The sequence below is a fragment of the Furipterus horrens genome, unplaced genomic scaffold (assembly GCF_987537825.1).
Source record: "Furipterus horrens unplaced genomic scaffold, mFurHor1.1.pri manual_scaffold_11, whole genome shotgun sequence".
In the NCBI taxonomy this organism is placed as follows: Eukaryota; Metazoa; Chordata; class Mammalia; order Chiroptera; family Furipteridae; genus Furipterus; species Furipterus horrens.
The window spans coordinates 51,738,647-51,756,743 of NW_028327181.1; the positions used below are offsets into that span (position 1 = coordinate 51,738,647).

General features: G+C 52.8%; 2 protein-coding genes across 2 annotated transcripts in view; both read right to left on the minus strand.

Annotated features, from left to right (window-relative positions):
- Positions 1-2,351: 2,351 nt before the first annotated feature.
- Positions 2,352-6,758, minus strand: LOC149997566 (protein PIMREG-like). The gene is made up of 5 exons (XM_090257488.1): positions 6,546-6,758; positions 5,730-6,062; positions 4,180-4,475; positions 3,622-3,717; positions 2,352-3,032 (listed from the first exon to the last, which is right to left on the minus strand). The coding sequence occupies exons 1-5, from the start codon at positions 6,756-6,758 to the stop codon at positions 3,005-3,007; spliced, it is 966 nt and encodes a 321-aa protein (XP_090113614.1). The 3' UTR covers positions 2,352-3,004.
- A 2,425-nt stretch (positions 6,759-9,183) lies between these two features.
- The window catches only part of LOC149997567 (CDK5 regulatory subunit-associated protein 2-like), a 30,019-nt gene continuing 21,105 nt past the window's right edge, over positions 9,184-18,097 (minus strand). Inside the window, exons 5-9 of the mRNA XM_090257307.1 lie at positions 15,566-15,720; positions 11,972-12,134; positions 10,852-10,905; positions 9,871-9,990; positions 9,184-9,407 (exon numbers count right to left, since the gene is read on the minus strand). Coding sequence (XP_090113433.1) covers positions 9,228-9,407; positions 9,871-9,990; positions 10,852-10,905; positions 11,972-12,134; positions 15,566-15,720 — 672 coding nt within the window. The 3' untranslated portion in view covers positions 9,184-9,227. The remainder of the gene's footprint in view (positions 9,408-9,870; positions 9,991-10,851; positions 10,906-11,971; positions 12,135-15,565; positions 15,721-18,097) is intronic.

Genomic DNA, 18,097 nt, shown 5'->3' on the forward strand with positions numbered 1-18,097 from the left:
ACGTCACCGGTGCAACAACTCAGCAATGACGACATGGGCTGTCATCCGCTTTACAGCTGAGAAGGAAACCACAGCCCAGAGTAACTCGCTCCAGGGCCAGATGGCAGAGCTGGGATCTGCTCTAGACCCCACGACTCCTTTATACCCCCAGGTGCTGCCAACCTGAGCGGCTGGTGAGGCAGACATGGGACATACCTGGGGGGGGGGGGCACACTTTTTTTTTTTTTTTGACTGTTGACTATTTATGTTAACTTCCTCCAGGCATTCTGCTATAATCCTTCTCTTGCCCACCAACTCCACTCAGCCTGTCTCCAGAGGGTGTCCCCGCAGAGAGGCCTTTGATCATTCAACAGGAACTGGGGTGATCTTTAGCTCCTTTGTGATATCCACTGTGCTCTTACACATGAGCCCCCGAATAGGATGGCTGAAAGGGGTGAAAGGTCCCCCCTTTTCCAGCCAACTTCGTTGGGTAGAATCCCACTCTCTCCAAATAAAGGGCCATTTTATATCACTTTTTATTTTTCTAAGTAGACTCACTTTTCTCCTTTATTATTTTGATTTTTCTACTATAATTCTTATACTATCCAGAAATCTCAGACTTTCTGGATCCTGGAGCGTGCCTCAAATCTCTCAGCAGATTTCTATTTTTTATTTATTTTTAATACTGTCAACCATAAAAGGACAACCAGCTAGGATGGTAGGCTCCTTCTTTATTTGGAACAGATGAAATCTTGATTTACGATGGGCAGGTGGCCCGGCCCCCTTCTTAAGGACATGTGAAGGACCCCCCCAGTATTCAGATTCTGGGGAAGGGTTGTGGGCTCTCTGAAAGAGGGGAGGTGGGGTCTCATGGCTTTTTAAGTCATTTTACCACTTGGAGCCCTAACCCATGCCCAGAAGTGTCCCGCAGACAAAAGATGGAACCAACGTTGAAGCGAAAGCTGGGCCCGTGGCAGAGTCCAGTGTGGTGTGGTTTTGCACGGATGCTTTTCCACCCCGCCCAGGTGCAGACCCACCCGGGAGGGGCCCCCAACTGTGAAGGAGCCTAGCAGCTGATCCCGCCTTAAACAACCAACTTTCCCACTGAGTCCCCGGGGGTTTGGGTGCCAAGTGCACTGGAAACCTATTCTCTTTAGCTCAGCCACAAGAAGTCACCTCCCTCCTCACGCTCGCTCTGGGTCGGGGGAACTTCCTTAAAAATTATATTTAGGGTTAAGTCCAAGCAGCGAGGCCTGGTCTCGGTCCTGCACTTTTTGCTAAGAAACCAATAGGGTGGTTGGGAGAAATAGCAGTTGAACCCCACTCTTGTTGGGACAAGGAGTGGCAGGGGACACCAAGGAGGGGCAGGACAGGAGGACGGCTCGCTCATGGGGAACCCCACCCTTGGACCCCACGTCCTTTTCTATTTGTTTACTCGGTGATGGCAGCCTGTCTGATCTTGTCCGTGGTCTGACCGTTCCTAAGTGTGTGACTCTCAGCATCTGTGGTGGCTGGTCTGTGATGAGCAAGGTTTATTATATTCTTCATGGCTGCCTTGTACAAAATCCGTTGGGAAAGAAAACGTAAAATACCAGATTTCTAACAAGACAAAAACAGCATTCTGGAGTTATAAGATTTTTACAACTGGTCTTTGATTTTGATGTGAGCTGGTTTTTAACTTTGAAACGTTGTCACTTAAATAAAAACCTTATTTGCCTTTAAAATATGCTTTGCTCTGAATGACACCGAGAAACCTTTCCTGTTACTCCTGGTCTCCTGGACCTGTGGGCGGGCTGGCTGGGAGTGAGCGTGGATGAGGGGAACAAGGCTTGGCTCCACACCATAGACGGAGGGAGGGCGGGGGCAGGTGACAGAGAAGGGATGTCAAATACAGAGAGTCTTTATTATGAAAAGCACTGTTATTGAGGAAAGGTACACACTAGTTTCTTTCTCATAAAATGACAAAGCAGATATTTAAAGTAACTTACAAAGGGCAGGAGCTGTCCTGAGCAGTGCTGCTCCTCCCTGGCACCCACAATGCTGAGAATATAAATAGGTACCCATGGGCCCCGTGTTGCAGAGCCTGAAAATCTCTCCCATCCCTTCTTTTTTTTTTTTTTTTTTTTAAGGTATATATTTTTAAAAGATTTTATTTATTTATTTTTAGAGAGAGGGGAAGAGAGGGAGAAAGGGAAAGAAACATCAATGTGTGGTTGCCTCTATGCGCCCCCAACTGGGGACCTGGCCCACAACTCAGGCATGTGCCCTGACCGGGAATCGAACCGGCAACCCTTTGGTTCTCAGGCTGGCGCTCAACCCACAGAGCCACAACAGCCAGGGCTCCCATGCCTTCCTTTGGAGCAGGGTGGGAGCTGGTTCCCAATACCCTGACACTGGTAACATGGGGTGACTCCTCGCAGATCCCATTCCTGGGTGCACGACTCAGTGCTTAGTGCTCAGATACCTTCTGGAGCCTGCACTTCATGTTGCAAAAGAGACAATCACAAGGCTCAAGTGTGGGGGCATCTCAAAGCCCAAAAGGGGAGTAGGATGAACACCCCCCCCCCTACCCCTCCCAGGTCTCTTGAGCCACCCTTGGGCTGGGGCAGGTAGTCTCTGCCGGGCTCAGATGTGGCCCAGGGGGCACTGCTAAGTCCTAGAGACTTCCTCCAGGAACTCGAGGGGAGGCACGGACCCTAGGTGTGGGGACATGGGGGTCAGGTGTTGCTTTCTTCCTGCAAGACAGAGCTCAGGACAGGGGAAGTAAGGATGCCATAGCATTCCCCCAAAATGAGGGGCTGGAAGGGGACAGGGTCAGGAAGGTGAGCAGCTCCGGCTCCGAGCTGGCAGGAAGACTGCACTTCCCATCCTGCTGGCCATCAGCTCTGTGGGTTTTTCCAGAAGACTCGGTTCTCCAAATATGCATATGTGCTCACGTGGGAGGAGGAGGGGAGGAAGCAGGGGCCGCTGAGAGTGGTGCTTGGTGCTCGGGAGGATGGCGTTACCTGAAGGGCACTGTCCTCAGTCACGAAGAAGAGAGAGCCATGTCACCGCTAGAGACAGGAAAGAAGGAGAGACAGATACCATTGGGTGCTTCACGCTCCGGGGGGCCCTCCCAACTCGGACTAGACAAGACCAGACCCGACAATATGGTGGGAACTTGGCACGCTCGGCACATAGTCAAAGCCGTCCAGGCCCCACCGAAAAGCCCGTCATGGCCATGTACAAATGGCTCCAAGCTCGGGCAGCTCCAGACCCAGGATCTGCCCTCACAACGGGGTCCTGAGCAGACAGACCAGGAGCTCCAAGCAGCCATGCAGCTTTTCCCAACTCCATGGGCAGGCCGGGCATCAGGGAGCCATGGCGAGTGTCGGAGGCAGGGCAGGCCTTTCAGGAACCAGGTACCAGTCTGGTGCAGTTCCGCGTGATGGACAAGGGCCATATATATCCGGGGTGCATCCTTAACCACCGCCCCAGCCCCAATTAGGTCTTTTGTGCCCTCTCGTGTTGCAGATAAAGAGACCAAGGCTCAGAGGAGGGGAGGGACTGGCCAGGGTCACACAGTGGGCCAGAGCCAGAGGCCTGCCTAAAAAGGAGGACCCTCCCAGCCATTTCCCTCTGAAGCATGGGAAGCCAGCTCACCTCTCTTCAGCCACAATGGTCACATCCAGCTCCTGGGACAGCTTCTGGAGATGTTGGATTCCTGCCCCCACAGGCTCTAGGTCGCTGTCAGACTCACTGAATAGAAGGAAAAAGCCACAGGCACCAGTGACTAGTTGGAAATCTGTGGCAGGAGCCCCTCTCAACCCAGCACTGCAGCCTGGGGTCTATGGGGGCTGGTCATCCCCCTAGAACCTCACTCCAGGAAGTGACATCAGAGCAACTTAGAGCAGCTGGCAGAAAACGGATGGATTGAGGCTCATGAGGTCAAGGTCAAGGGCAGGTGATCCTGCAAAAAGGTGAGCTCTGCTCTTCCTCACTTGGGGCTCAGTCCCAAAATGGCTGCCAAACTGGTGTCCAGGCTCACTAGGAGGCTTGGGAGAGTGTGATAGAGACACAGCTAAGCTCACCTCTTCCTTTTGCAGATGGGGAAACTAAGGCCCTAAGGACTTCCCCGGCTCCCTGACCGGGGAGCCCCAGGAGGTGCCCAGAAGCCATTGGACCATTAACGCTTTGGGGGCAGGGTGCTCTTCTGCTTACCTGGGCGAGCAGAGGGGCTCTGTAGAGGAGTAGGGGCTCCGGAAGGCGGCCTCCCTCCTGGACCTCTGCAGTGGGTGTGTGCATGGGCACACGTGGGTGGAGAGGCAGTGATGCTCTCTCTCCCAGGGGCTCAGAATTGAGCGGACAGTGGTGGGTCCAGACAGCCGGGTGCTCCTCTGGCTCATGCTGCGACCTGTGGGGCTATTGCCCTTCTGCGTCTCCCTCTTCCTCCTCCTGGCTTTCACCTGGGTTCCCGCCAGCCACTTGGAACCGCTGTGGCAGGACTCCTGGATTCTCTGAGACAGGTATGTGGAAATGTGAGCACAGATAAGCCAAGGACAAGCACCCTAGTCTCCAAGCCATACCTCTGGCCCCTGCACCTGTCAGCTGTCCTGCACACACAAGCAGCTTTTAGTCTCAGCGGCGAGGGATATGGGTGATGCCATGTGGCATGGGTCCTCTGCCGGGGCCCAGTTTAGAGCCCCCAGGGTATGAGTGCAGGGGTCAGCGGCAGAGCCACTCTGGCTCATGGAGCCTCCATTCACCTAAATCCGAACCCTCTTTCGGGACACAGACTAATCCAGAGACTCGAGGGCAAAGCCTGCCCTCCAGGATACCATGGGATAATTTGTCCCTCTGCTTCTGGTCTTACTCTATTCCAGCCTCCACACTGATGCACAGAGATCATCTCAGGGGCAGTTCTTATCATGACACTCAACTGCTCCACACCGTTCTAGGGCTGCTCATCGCCCACAGAGTCAAGCCCTAACCCCGAGCCTTTCACACCAGCTGGACGACGGCTGTGCCTCCACTTGGAAGTCCGCGGTCATCTCACACCCAACGTGAGTGACAGCTTCCTGCCCAAACATGTCATCTGACACCAAACCCTTCCAAATCTACCTTCTGAGCAGCTCTCAAAGTTGCTTACTCCTCTGCAAGTCCAGGCCCCCAGGTCCCCTCATGGAAAAGTCCCTTTTCCATCAAGTAGCTGGAGAACAAGTTCTAATATGCTAATTAGGCCCGGTTCCCACGCTGTTATAAGTTCTTCCCACTGGCTCCAAGACTACCGGTATCTCTCGGGAGCGTGGACACCTTGGGCACTCTGGGCGCCTCTCACTGCCCTGCCTTGCTCTCTGGCCACACCCAAACTAAGCTCCTGCCAGCTCTCTTCACTTTCTCCATCTCCCTCCGCTCTGAGTCTGGACTCACACTAGTCCCCCGGTCTTACATGCTCCTCGTTCTTCCCCTTTCTTGAGTGAATTCCATGGAATGACCTGCTCAGGGAAGTCTTCACCCACTAAGCTTGTTTCGGGTGTCCTCCCACCATGAGCCACTTGCTTACAATTTCATCTTGTGTTGTGGGGGGATGTTTCCTCGAGGACACTGTTCTCGTTCACTCACTCAACTGTTTGTCGAGCACCTACTAAGTGCCAGGAACTATTCAGGGTGCTGGGGACACACCACTGAACGAATAAAGTCCTTGTCTTTATGGCACCTATGCTCTTGGGGGCTCCTTAAGGCAGCACTGGACCTGGACATGGTCAGCATACCTGGGACACGGCACCCCAGGCGTTCTTAGCTGAGCGAGCTGCAGCCTGGAGGCCCTGCTGCTCCGGCTCTGGGGTTTCCAGGCGTGTCCGGGAGGGGCCCGGCCCCGCGTTGAGGCTGACTGCTCTGAGGGGCGGCCTCCCTTGGAATTGTCTGCAGAGGCAGCCCAGGGCTCCCCTGGGGGTCTCCAGATGGTCAGCCGCGGGCTGCAGCACCTCATTCTCCTGCAGCTGCTCGTGGTCCTGTAGCGATCTCCTGCAAATGGAGACACTCACGCCTGGCCACCGAGAGGCCGGCCATCTGCCTGGCCAAGAGTCTGTTCTGTCCACCAGACCCTGGGGAGGAGGTCAAAAGGCAGGTCAGCAAGGCATCCTCCACCCCATTCTCAAGCTCCACATGGACAGACCCTGGGTAAAGGAGAAGCAGGCTGGGGAGGGGTGCACTTGGCAACTGTGGGTGCCAGGAGGAGGTGCTTCCTGAAACGTGGAGATGGTCAACAAGGCCCAGAAGAGGGCAGAGGCTGAACAAGACTGGTCAGCGTTTCCTGCGGTCCCTTGTCTAAAACAGCTGTCTCTCCATCCCAGCCTCCTCTCTGCTAGGGTCGCCTCATGATCAGCCCTCCTCGAGCCTCAGCAAATGGGCCCAGCGCGCGATCAGCGCCTCTTTTACAACTTGCCCTGACCCAGTGCGCTCCTGCCGACACCCTGGCCGTCGGTCCAGAGCCCCGGATTTCCAACTTGGCAATACCCAGACGCCCCACCCCCGCGGTCCAGGTCTCTTCTGAACAGAAGCCCCACGATGCCCCGGCCTGCACTCACCCAGGAGCTTCCACGGTCACCGGACGCCCAGCACAGATGCACCTCGCCCACCCCAGCTGATTTTTGAAACTCCGCGCGGGCCCGCCCCCTGGCTCTGTTCTGGTAGCCGATTGGCTCCGTCCCCGCCTCGCTGTCGCGCCAGGGATCCCATTGGCTCTCTGCTCTTGAGGCCGTGAATCTCGCTCTCAGATTTGCCGGGTTGTCCCCATTCATCCCTAAGGACACCCGCGGGGCTGGGTGCGGCGTGACGCTGCCTGATGCTCTGTGTCCGCGGGTCCCGCCCCCGTCGCCGCCGGATTCCTCCGCCGCCCGCAGGCTCGGCCCCGGCGCCACCTCCCGGCCGCCCGGCCGCCGGGGCCCCTCCTAGCACTGCAGGGAGTTCTGGCGGGTCTTACTGGGCGGGGCGGAGGCGGGGCCCCGGGCGCTTCGGGACCCCCTCCCACCCAGCTTGGAGGTCTCAGAGGTTTTGTCACAAAGAACTGGGGGCCTGAGTTCCCGTGGAGGTTTTGTTTCAAACTTCCCTCTTGACCCTCTGCCTTCCTGAGACAAAGCTTTGCGCTCGTGTTCCCCATGCTCGCCACCCCCCGTTTACCCCCTAAAAATGCATCCTGGAAGAGCGGACAGTTGGGAGCACACCTCTGCTCCCTCAGCTCATTGACTTCTTCCCTCTCTCCAGTCGAATGCCTCCCTCCCCTTAGCATCCAAACGAGCGAAAAATTATGACATTTAGAAAGCACCCCGCTCCCTGTCCCTCCTTTATAGGATCTCAGAGCCGCACTGGCCACTCCATCCCTCGGTTTCCTTGGTGCCATCTTCATCTGGTTCGGCCCGCCCCACCCCCACCCCCACCCCCAGCCACCGTTGCTGAGGGGCTCCTCGAAGCTCTGTCCTTAGTCTCCTCTTCATCTCTGGGTGATCACACCCACCCCTCTGGCCTCGGTTACAGCCCCCACCTCCGTCCGCGCCCCCAACACACACGGGATGGTGAGAATCCTGAACACACATGGGACAAGTTACATGCACCAAGAACCTGCGTCAAGCACCTTATTATTATGAACTCATTTGACTCTCCTTGCAGCCTAAGACTAGATGAGGAGACTCGGGTATGCAGAGGTTGTGTTTGTTCCCAGTTTGCCACAGTCATTATGTAGCAGTTAGTATGTGTACACAAACCTGCCACTCTGGGCCCAGGGTCCATGCCTCTCACCACTGCACCTCACTGCCTCCGCTCAGCCTGCACCTCTCCCAGACAGGTGTGTTTAACCACTTCCTGGCCGCCCAGCTCCTCCTGCGCTCTGCACCACCTAAATCAACACCCCAACAAACATCACCCTGGTCTCTCCTGGCCCGCCTCCTTCTCCATGTTCCCTCTCGGATCTTTCCAAATACCTACTGGTGTGTGTGCCTGTGTGTGTGGGGGGGGGACTTCTTGCACAGTGAATATCATGTTCAGGGGAATCAGTACCCAAGTAAGACCCCAGCACACACACATACTCGTATACGTAATGGAAACAAATGTTTCCTGAAACAATACTTTACTATGTGTAATGTCCTTTGATATTTTATCTATTTTTTTTAAAATGCGGGTGACAATTTACTACATGGATTTTACAATGGCTCACCGCTCTAGTTTGCCTGTTCACCTGGGTCCCCTAGCTGGGTTGCTTGTTTCCCAAGTGTCAGAAGTGTTTGTTTCCAAGCCTGTTTATGCCAGTAGTGTTTGTTACTGCAGGTAGGGACTGAAGTCATGTCCTTCACCAGTGAAATATGAGGGGGGAGGAGCAAGAGTTGTTATTTTTAGGAAAACTAAATTGAAAGTATGGGAAAGACTGGGGAAAGAGAAACACTTAGAAACAAGTCTTCCAAATTAGATCGTCTTGCCACAATTGTCTGTCAGTACCTGTCACAATGCCTGACACTTCATGTTCATGGATACAACAGCTTACATCTGCCCACGATGTGTGTGCTAAGTGCATTTCTTTATTCTTCTTTCACCCTCAAGGCAATTCTATGAAGTAGACACTATTGTTACTCCCATTTCAGATGACAAAACTGAGGCTCAGAATCTTGCTCGGGATGGAGGAGTCAGAGCAGAAACTTAAGCCCTGGATCTCTGACTCTAACACCTGAATTCTTTTATTTGTTTATTTTTGTCAACTTAACTTTTTTTATCCTCACTCGAGTACAAGGGAGGAAGAGAGAGAGAGAGAGGGAAGCATCCATCAGTTGCCTCCCTCACACACACCAGCCCGAGACTGAACCTGCAACCTAGGCATGTGCCCTGACTGGGACTCGAACCTGCTCCAGCCGACTGAGCCACACCAGCCAGAGCTAACACCTGAATTCTCAACCTTTGGTTATGTGGTCTCGTCAAGCAACAGGAAGGAATGAGTGAACACCCTCTCTGCACGGGGCTTTTCGCCCCCTTCAATCACAACCATAACTGGCAGGCTAGGTGAAGGAAGATCAGTTTCCATGGCAACGAGAACAAGGAGGACGAAAAATTTTCTCTCTTTTTAAAAAAAGATTTTATTTATTTATTTTTAGGGAGAGAGGAAGGGAGGGAGAAAGAAAGGAAGACATACATGGACAGGTTGCCTCTTGTACGCCCCCAACCGGGGACCTGGCTTACACACCCCAGGCATGTGCCCTGACTGGGAGTCGAACCAGTGACCTTTCAGTTCACAGGCCAGCACTCAATCCACTGAGACATACCAGCCAGGGGAAACATTTCCTTCTGAATGAAAAGGCTCCCCTTCTGCCTTGCACGGAGCGGTGAAGCTGGGGGGCGCGGTGGAGGTTGTGCTGAGGTGAGCAGGCTCCTGGTTGAGCGGTGGAGGGTACAGGGGCTTCTGCCCCTTTCTGTGAGGAGGAAAACCAATCCCTGGTTCCGAGCTGAGGCTTTCTGGGGCCCAGCTCCAGCCCTGCCCTGCCCTGGGAGCTCCATGTCCAACAGTAAATCTTCTACCGGTTTCCCTGTCCTCACGGAACTGTCCGTCGGAGGGAAGCAGCAGACATGACCCTGTGCAAAATGCCACGAATGCCAAGTGCCAGGGCGGCGAGGGGATAGAATGGGGATGGGAACCACACCTGAGCAGGCTCCCCTTGGCATATGGCACTTTAGCTAAGGAATTAGGGGGACAAAGCAAGGGGATGAGGCCAATGCGGGGAGGTCAGGGTGCTGCCAGGTTCCAGGACCACAGAAGGCTGAGCCGGACAGAGCGGGCAGGGGCCTGGCAGGCTGGGGCCCGGCAGGCAAGAGCCAGGAAGAAACTCAGTGTGAAGCTCGTAAGGAAAAATCTCACTTGAGGTGTATCAGACATACCTCTTTTCCCTTTGATTTCAATGCCATGGTTAGACCCTGAATGGCTTTATCCCTCTTCAAACTATTTTTCTTTTCCGTAGCAATTCCTCTTTCCTTCTCTCTCAGGTCCTCCTGAAGTGCCTAAATTAGATTAGAAAAAGATTCACTAAAGTGATGTGTTCCAACCAAAATGCATTGTAAATATATCTTTAAGAGCACATTCAAATGCAGTTATACTATCTTATTCCTGTCAGCCTGTGATTAATGTTTCCAAGTAGAGCCGAACGTAGTGGCATCAGCTCCAAGTCACTGTGTTACCGCTCACAGCAGCAGGGCCGGGGGGAAGGAAGGGGATCAGATCAGTTAGAACGATGACAGCTATTCCTACAGGAAGGACTCCAGTGCCTTCTGGAATTTGAATGCAGTCACATCGGTGTCTTTGAAACCACACCAGGTTATTTGGGGGAAACAACAGATCATTAATTTCATTCCTTAATGCTACGAAAGCGAGCAGAGAACTTAGTTTGATGGAGACAGAACATATACATTTATCGTCTGAGTTCATTTCTAAAGATAATCACTGCTGCCTCCCTCCCAGGCTGTCGTGAGGATCAAATGAGATCACGGACGTGCAAGTACTTTCTAAGCTGGCAGGTGCTCTACAAGAGCCAGCTGCCGTGACTAAGGGACTGCGGAGCAATGGCTTTGGAATCAGACTGCAAGTCTGAATCCCTGCTGTACCTCCGCCAAGCGACGTGACCTTGGATGAGGGACCTCACTGCTCTGAGCCTCACGGGCCACATCTGCAAGATGGGAAGGCCTGCCTCACGGAGTTATTACAAAGGCTGAGAAACCTTTTCCATAGGGCCTAAAGCTCGACTGGCAGACAGTAGCATTCGATGAGTGACAGCTAATGCCACACAGAATTACCTGCTGCACTCAGAATAAAGCAAGAGCCAAGGATAAATCTTCAACACATTTTTAAGAATTGTATCAACATACCTGGATCCTCTCTTCAAAGCGATTTCTCTCCGTCTGGCGCTCCATTTGTGCAGCCTATGAAAACGCATTAATTGGTGCCCAGAAGGGACCCACAATCCACAGCTTCCCCAGAACCCTAAGAATGAGCACACCTCCTTTACTTGTTGTTCCCCTTGCTGTGGAACTCAGGAAAGCAAGTGCCCACTCCTGTCCCACCCAAGTGAAGAAAAATGTGAAGATGAGCAACCCACACAGAGTAAACCAAGGAGCCACTGGACAATGAAAAGGGACAAGGCCGAGGAAGTGAGACAGACGGTTCTGAGGAGCAAGAGACAACGGCTGAGGACAGCCAGCATCTAACTGGTGAGGCCACAGAATTCACTGCTGTGTGCGGGACAGAGGAGGCCCTGCTCCGTAAAGAAGCTGAGACCTTCCATGAGCACCCAGAGTGTCTCCTAAGGAGAACATACCGCACACAGCAGCCACCCAGGCTCCAGCAAGAACGGGACGGTGTGGACTAGGCCTACCTGCACGTCCAGGTCCTGCCCACCCTCTTCCAAAAGCTGGCCGAGGAGGGCACCCAGTGTGGGGAGGGGTCCAGGGAGGCTTTCGGGTCAGTACTAGTAACCCACCTCTTGGAGCCTAGGAAAATATAGCAACTGCTCTGAGCCAAGGCGAGGGGCCGTGATCCCCGCCTCACCCGCGGCCAGGATTAAATGAGGCGGCGCACTGAATCCCTCCGCGGGCTGCCGCCCAAACCAGTGAGTGCCCTGCCCCGCTGCCTCTGAAGTCTCAGACCAGAGATGGCCTTCAGCCTGCCTCTAGCCAGGTAAGTACCATAACGTCATTCCAAGAAAACCCAAAGGATGAAAATAAAGTCTCTGGGCAGCAACAAATTAACACACAGTGCAACAGGCGCGCAGGTATGGACTGTTTCCTTAACCCCCTCCATGAACACAAGGCTGGAAGGGGAAGCATGTGCCGGCGCCCCCGGCAGAGGGAGGCTCTGCTCACTCCTCCGCTGATGGGGGGTGACACTGAGAAGCGAACTGTGGGTGAGCCGTGGGGACTGAAGGGGCATCCCATCTCCCGGAGTCTGGCCTGCTCAGTAAAGTCCCCGCTCCGTGTCCTCCCGCCTCACCTCACTGTCTCTCTCCTTTTCCTCCCTCCGAGCAGCAGAAAGTCCTTGGCGCTCTCCCGATGACACGTTCTCATCAGGAGACACCATCTGAGATTTCTCCTCTTGAAGGCACTCAATTAAAGCCTCTTTGCTCTTCAAAGACAGCTTCAAGTCCTCAATCGGTCTAAAAGAGAACAAAATTTAAATATTAATTCTAGGCTGTTCTCTTAGCTCAGTGGAGCAGGAGGAGGTAGGAAATGGGGCCATGCATCTTCAAAGTAGACACATCCAATGACTGAACACGAATGAAATCACATTTTGCAAGTCGGAGATTAAGGACCAGAATTCACGTGACCCCTCACCCCCAGCCTCCCAGGCACCAGACTAGGGGTCTGACTGAGTCACAGCCCTGCTCAGACATCCAACAGCCCCACCACCGAGAGCAGTGGATTACTACTTCTTCGGCCAAGAAATCTCCTTTCCTATAAAAATCTGGCACTGAAAGCTAAATAAACATGACCAATAAAGCAGACTATTCTGGTAAATGCAAAAAAAAAAGGAAGGACGTCTCTCCAAGGCATCTCAGGTCAAAGGTTAAAATGCACTGTCTTCCGAGATAAAGACCAAACTCCTCCGCAAGGGGGCCCGGCCAAGCTTTCAGGGCCTAGGACAGAAGCCGGGCTGTGCTGCACCCCCAGACCTTCGCGCACACGCCTCTCTGCACCCCACTCCCACCTCCACCTGATAAACACCCATAGTCCTGCCAGGCTCAGCTCGGCATTATTCTCCTAGGGGGGCCTTTGCCAACCGACACCCCCGGCGGCCCCTCAGGTAGAGCCGAACACGTCCTTCTCGAGGCCACCAAATTACCTCTATCACCTGCTCTCTGACAACAGCCGCATTGTATCGGCTCTCTGAGCCTGCATTTCCTCAGCTATAAAATGGGGATAACTTGCTTATGTGGAATGGAGATAAGCTATTTAAAACGAACCTCCACCGCTCCAGGCATATGGCAGAACTCAACAAATGACAGTTGCTATAATTATTACTTTTCCTTTTAGCACGGATGATGAGCATTTTGTCGAAGGACCCTACGAAGAGTGTCTCTAGCTGAGCCTAAAAAGCAACGCACTGGGGCGGAAAGAGGACCGGCTCCCATGGTGAAGGTGAGGAGGGGCTAAGGGCAGTCAGAGCTCCCGGCGGCGCACGGGAAGGGGACGCATGTGCCGGCGCCCCCTGCAGAGGGAGGCTCTGCTCACTCCTCTGCTGACGGGGGGTGGGGGGGTGGGGGGTGGGGGTGTAACACTGAGAAGCAGACTGTGGGTGAGCCGTGGGGACTGAATCTCCCAGAGTCCGGTCTGCTCATTAAAGTGCCCCTCCGTGTCCTGTCACCTCACCTCAGTGCATTGGCTGAACATTTGTACCTCCCCAAAAGTGATGGCATTATGGGGGTGGGGGGAGGCTTTGGGAGATGAGGTCATGTGGGTGGAACTCCCATGAATGGGACTGGTATCTTATCAGTGAAGCTCCAGAGATCCCTTGCCCCTTCGCCAGTGGGGACACAATGAGAAAAAGGACCTGAGAGGGGGCCCTCGCCTGACCATGCTGGCACCCTGAACTTGGACTTCCAGCATTCAAAACTGTAAGAAATAAATTTCTATTGTTTATAAGCGACCCAGAGTGGGATATTCTGCTATGGCACCAAATGGATTAAGACAACCGGACATGGAGGGAACCGGCAGCACCAGTACAAGGCTCCCAAAACCAGGAAGAGGAGTAAGAGTGCCCTCTAGGGGCTCGGCTCTGAAATCATCACATAACGGGAGAGACAGAAAGTCACCCAACTGTACACTAAAATGGGTGTTGTGTCGTGTGCAACTCACACCTTGATAACACTGATTTCTTAGTTACCTTAAAGCAAGTTCTAGCCGGGGACGGACATGAGAGGGGCCGGGCCCACCTCAGGGGGCAGCAGCGCTCGGGCAGGACCATGGCCCCATCCTCCAGCACCTTCCTGGTTTCCAAGAGCATCCAGAAACCCAGGCTCTTACATAAAATTAAGACTTTTAAAAATATTAGCGACTAGTTAAAACTTCAAAAGAAAAAGGAAATCAGATAAAACATATCTGCTGGCCAGACTTGACCTGCAAGGCTCCTCACTGTCAGCTGCCTGGAAGATACAGACTAGCTTTGAAGTCCAATCGAAGGACAACAAGTAGCTAACACATGTACCTTCGAAAAGGGTGGTGAGGGCGCAAAACATCCTTGTGAGGGCGCTGCCCCAAGCCCCGTCCAACTGTGTGGCAGATCTGACGTCACCAGGGCCTGACCGGGGACCCTGTTCCAGTTCTGTGCTGAGCCCTCACCTTCTGTCACTGGCTCAGCTTCCTAAACAGGCCTGCCTGCAGGGAGGAAGCACACAACACCCTCAGCGAGCAGAGCCCCAGAGGACTCCCTGCTGCCTGAGTCTCTGGGACGTGGCTGGGGCCCACCTACCCCTGCGTCAGACGCATTCGCAGTTCTGACAAGTCAGGCTTCTGCGCCTACCCAGCTAGACCTGCGGGAGACCCCAGGAAGACGAAGCCTTTAGCAAGGCCCTGACCAGACAACCCACGTCCACGGACACCCCACCACTTGGACCAGTGATTACTCAATAAGCATTAAGCCTTCCCAAGCTCCCTTTCCCCAAAAGACAAGAATCCAAGTTTCTGCACTTTCCTCTGGAATTACCTAGAAATTGAGCCAGGCTCCACACCACTGCTCATGCCGTTCCCTCGGGGAGGCAAGGCTTCCCCCGCAACCCCATCACGCCTCCTCCCATGAGCCTTCCCTGCGCCACGCCCAAGCAGAGCTGGGCACTCCCTCACTTAGGTCTCAGCACAGAACCCTGTTTGTACCTCTGTCCCCTCTCAGACGCGGGGACTCCATAGAAGGAAGACAGTGCTCCTCTCTGCATTGCCCACACCCAACGCAGCCTTGCTCAGTAGCTGGTTCTTGAATGGATCCTTAAATCCTCTAATTCAGGCCTTAATCCATATACCCAAGTATGTTCTGGACTCCCCTCTTGGATGCCCACAGTCCCTCAACCCAACATGTCCCAGCTGAAAGCTCATCTTCCCGGCCCCTCTGCCCCCAAACATCTTTCTCCCTCTTCCCCCCTAAATTCAGCAAACTGCACTACCATCCCACTATTGCTCACCTGGGTGAGGGGCTATCTCTGCAGCCTTTTCCCTCAGTCTCAAATCCAATCAGCCACCAAGCCCTTCGCGCCAACATGTGATTCTACCTTCTAAAATACATCTCTCTCTTATCCCCTAGTTCTGTCACCTTAATCCTGTCATCATCAAGATTAAGGGAAAAAGAGAAATCAAAATAGTCTTTCCCTTTTCCCTTTGGCTACCAGGAAGCTTACAGCCAAAGCCAAATGCTATACTCAGTATCTGAGTGGAAAATCCCAGCATGAATTTCTATCTACTACCTCTCTCTCTCGGTCCTCAGAATCCTAGTGTCCTTACTGTGGGAACAAGGAGGAAAGGAAGGGGACAGGGAAGAGACAATTCTTCCCCCATGCTGCCAGACAAATGACTGTCAGGTATCGGAGGGACAGAGCCAGACCTGTCTTTCTCTTCAAGGCCCAGAGCCATGTCCATGGTCCCCTCGTGCATCTTCTTCATCTCCAAAAGCTTGTTTTCCAAGCTTAACCGCAGAGTCTTCTCCGTTTCTGTCCCTGCAAAGGCCTTTTCCAGTTCTGCTTGGGCGGCTTTCACATCCTAGAGTTAAATTAAATGCATGTGATGCAATTTTCCAATACAATTGGGAACACTTTGAAAGGAAATTGGATTAAAATATAAATATTTATGACTTTTTCTCCGGCACATTTCCCCTCCCTGAATTGTACTATACATACATGGGGAGAATCAGTAATAAATACATTTGCCAGTCATCCTTCCTTCTTGTATCCTGAAGAGTAATAGGCATTTCCTATGGAAAAGACTCAACTCTACGAGAACTGTTTTGGTTTTGAAAAATCAGATCAATATTTACAGCTCAATGAGAACAAGGAGAAATGCGCCTCTCAATACCTAAACATACGTAAATCTCAAAGAGTCACCATAATCTCCACACAAATTCATCCCACACCCCACCAACCCCACTAGCTTTTTTTAAGGTAATGACTACACAATTCTAAAGTACATTTTCTGTATCACCAAAGAGATTTAGGTGGTGAAAAACTCTAGGTTCTTCCGAGGCGCTCACAGAAACCAGCAAGGAAGTTATCTAAATCACGCAGCCAGGGTCTGTGTTAGGGATAAGGGACCTGGGGCTCATGAAAGTAACCTGGGACTACTCAAGCCAACCGCCTCGAATCACATCACAAACACAGAAGTCAAATCATACTGGGTACAAAGCCCAGCTCCCACTTACTTGCTGTGTGACCTTTGGGTAGTCACTTAACCTCCCTGAGCCCCATCTTTCCAATCTACACAACAGGGATAACAACCATTTACCAGAGACTTGTTGTGAGACCTGCCAAATGCCTGCTGTATCACAGGAAACTCAGAAAAATGTGGCTTCTTCCCCCCAATCCTTCCCCTCTAGGACCTCCCCCAACACTGTCTCCCAAGAGACTTGTCTGTCAATCATAGTGGTAGCTGGGAAAAATCATTTCCCAATATTCTGAGACCAAGCAACAAAACCTCTGACTTACTGAGAGCCTACTCGACACCGGGCTTTACAAGAAGCTCTGTTTGTAAATACCCTTGATTCTCACTCAACCCTAACAACTGGCAGACTACCGCAGTTCAGAGTGCAGGCTCTGCAGCCAGACCACCAGGCATTTACTTCCTGTGTCCCCTTAAGTAAGTGACTCAGCCACTCTGTGCGAGGGTCACGTTTTCCTTTTGGTTGTTAAAAGATGACAAAAGCACTTACCTTCTAGGTCTGTTGAGGGGATCACCTAAATCAATGTATGCAAAACGCTGAGAAGGATGCCTCACATACGGTAAGCCCCTGAGAAACTGGTAGTAGCACCGCTGTTATTACAATTACTACAGCAAAGCAGGTAGCACTAGCCTCATTTTGCAGAGTAAGAGGCAGGGACTCAGGGAAGGGAACTGCTTTATCTAGGGTGACAAAGCTAGTAAGTGACAGAGCAGGGATTCAACCTAGTACTGCCCATTGTGCGGGCACCTTAAGACAGTGGGAAGCACTTACTGAGAAAAATAAGATGAATGAGCAAGATTAGGTTAAGCGTCTTAAAAGGCTCACAATTATCTTAACTAAAAGTCAGAACCTGGACTCAGAGACCCTTCTTGGACTCACAGAGGTCCCTGCTCTACCACTCATGACCATGACTCGTTTCCCACCCTCTCTGGGCCCATTTCCTCGTCTATCCGATCAACCTAATATCTACACACCCCCATGAAGCTGACAGAAGGGCTCCAGTGAACATCGTAACTGGAGAAGGACACTGTAAGCTTCAAAATACAGTACAAATATACCCACTCTTTGAATTCAGACGTGCTTTTTGGTGCTATTTCTCCTCATGTCTGCTTAGAAGAATCAGGGTTGCAGATAGAGAAAGCAAGACGAAACAACAGACTCCAAAGATCAAGACATAAGTAACTAATTTATGCAACCTTTTTAACATATTGAACCAGGATTTTCTAACCAAGAAACATCCTGACTCCCATCAGTCATAGGAAGCACCTGAGAATCAGGAAGATGAGGAGCTATACACAGTGCCCCCCGGAAAAGAGGCACTCAATCAACACTGGTGGGACGCTGGGCTGGTGGCATGGAGGCTGGGCGCTGAGGACGCTGGGCTGGTGGCAAGGAGGCTGGACGCTGGGGACGCTGGGATGGTGGCAAGGAGGCTGGACGCTGGGGACGCTGGGATGGTGGCAAGGAGGCTGGACACTGGGGACGCTGGGATGGTGGCAAGGAGGCTGGACGCTGGGGACGCTGGGAAGGTGGCAAGGAGGCTGGACGCTGGGGACGGGCGGCATGGACACATAATGTCCGTGATGGGTGAGTCACTCCCCCTCTCTGGGCCTCGGTGTCCTCTTCAGGGAAAGAAAGGCACTAAACCAGCTAACAAGAGGAGTGGTGCAGCGGGAACACGGGGTTTTAGATCAGTCACCCATT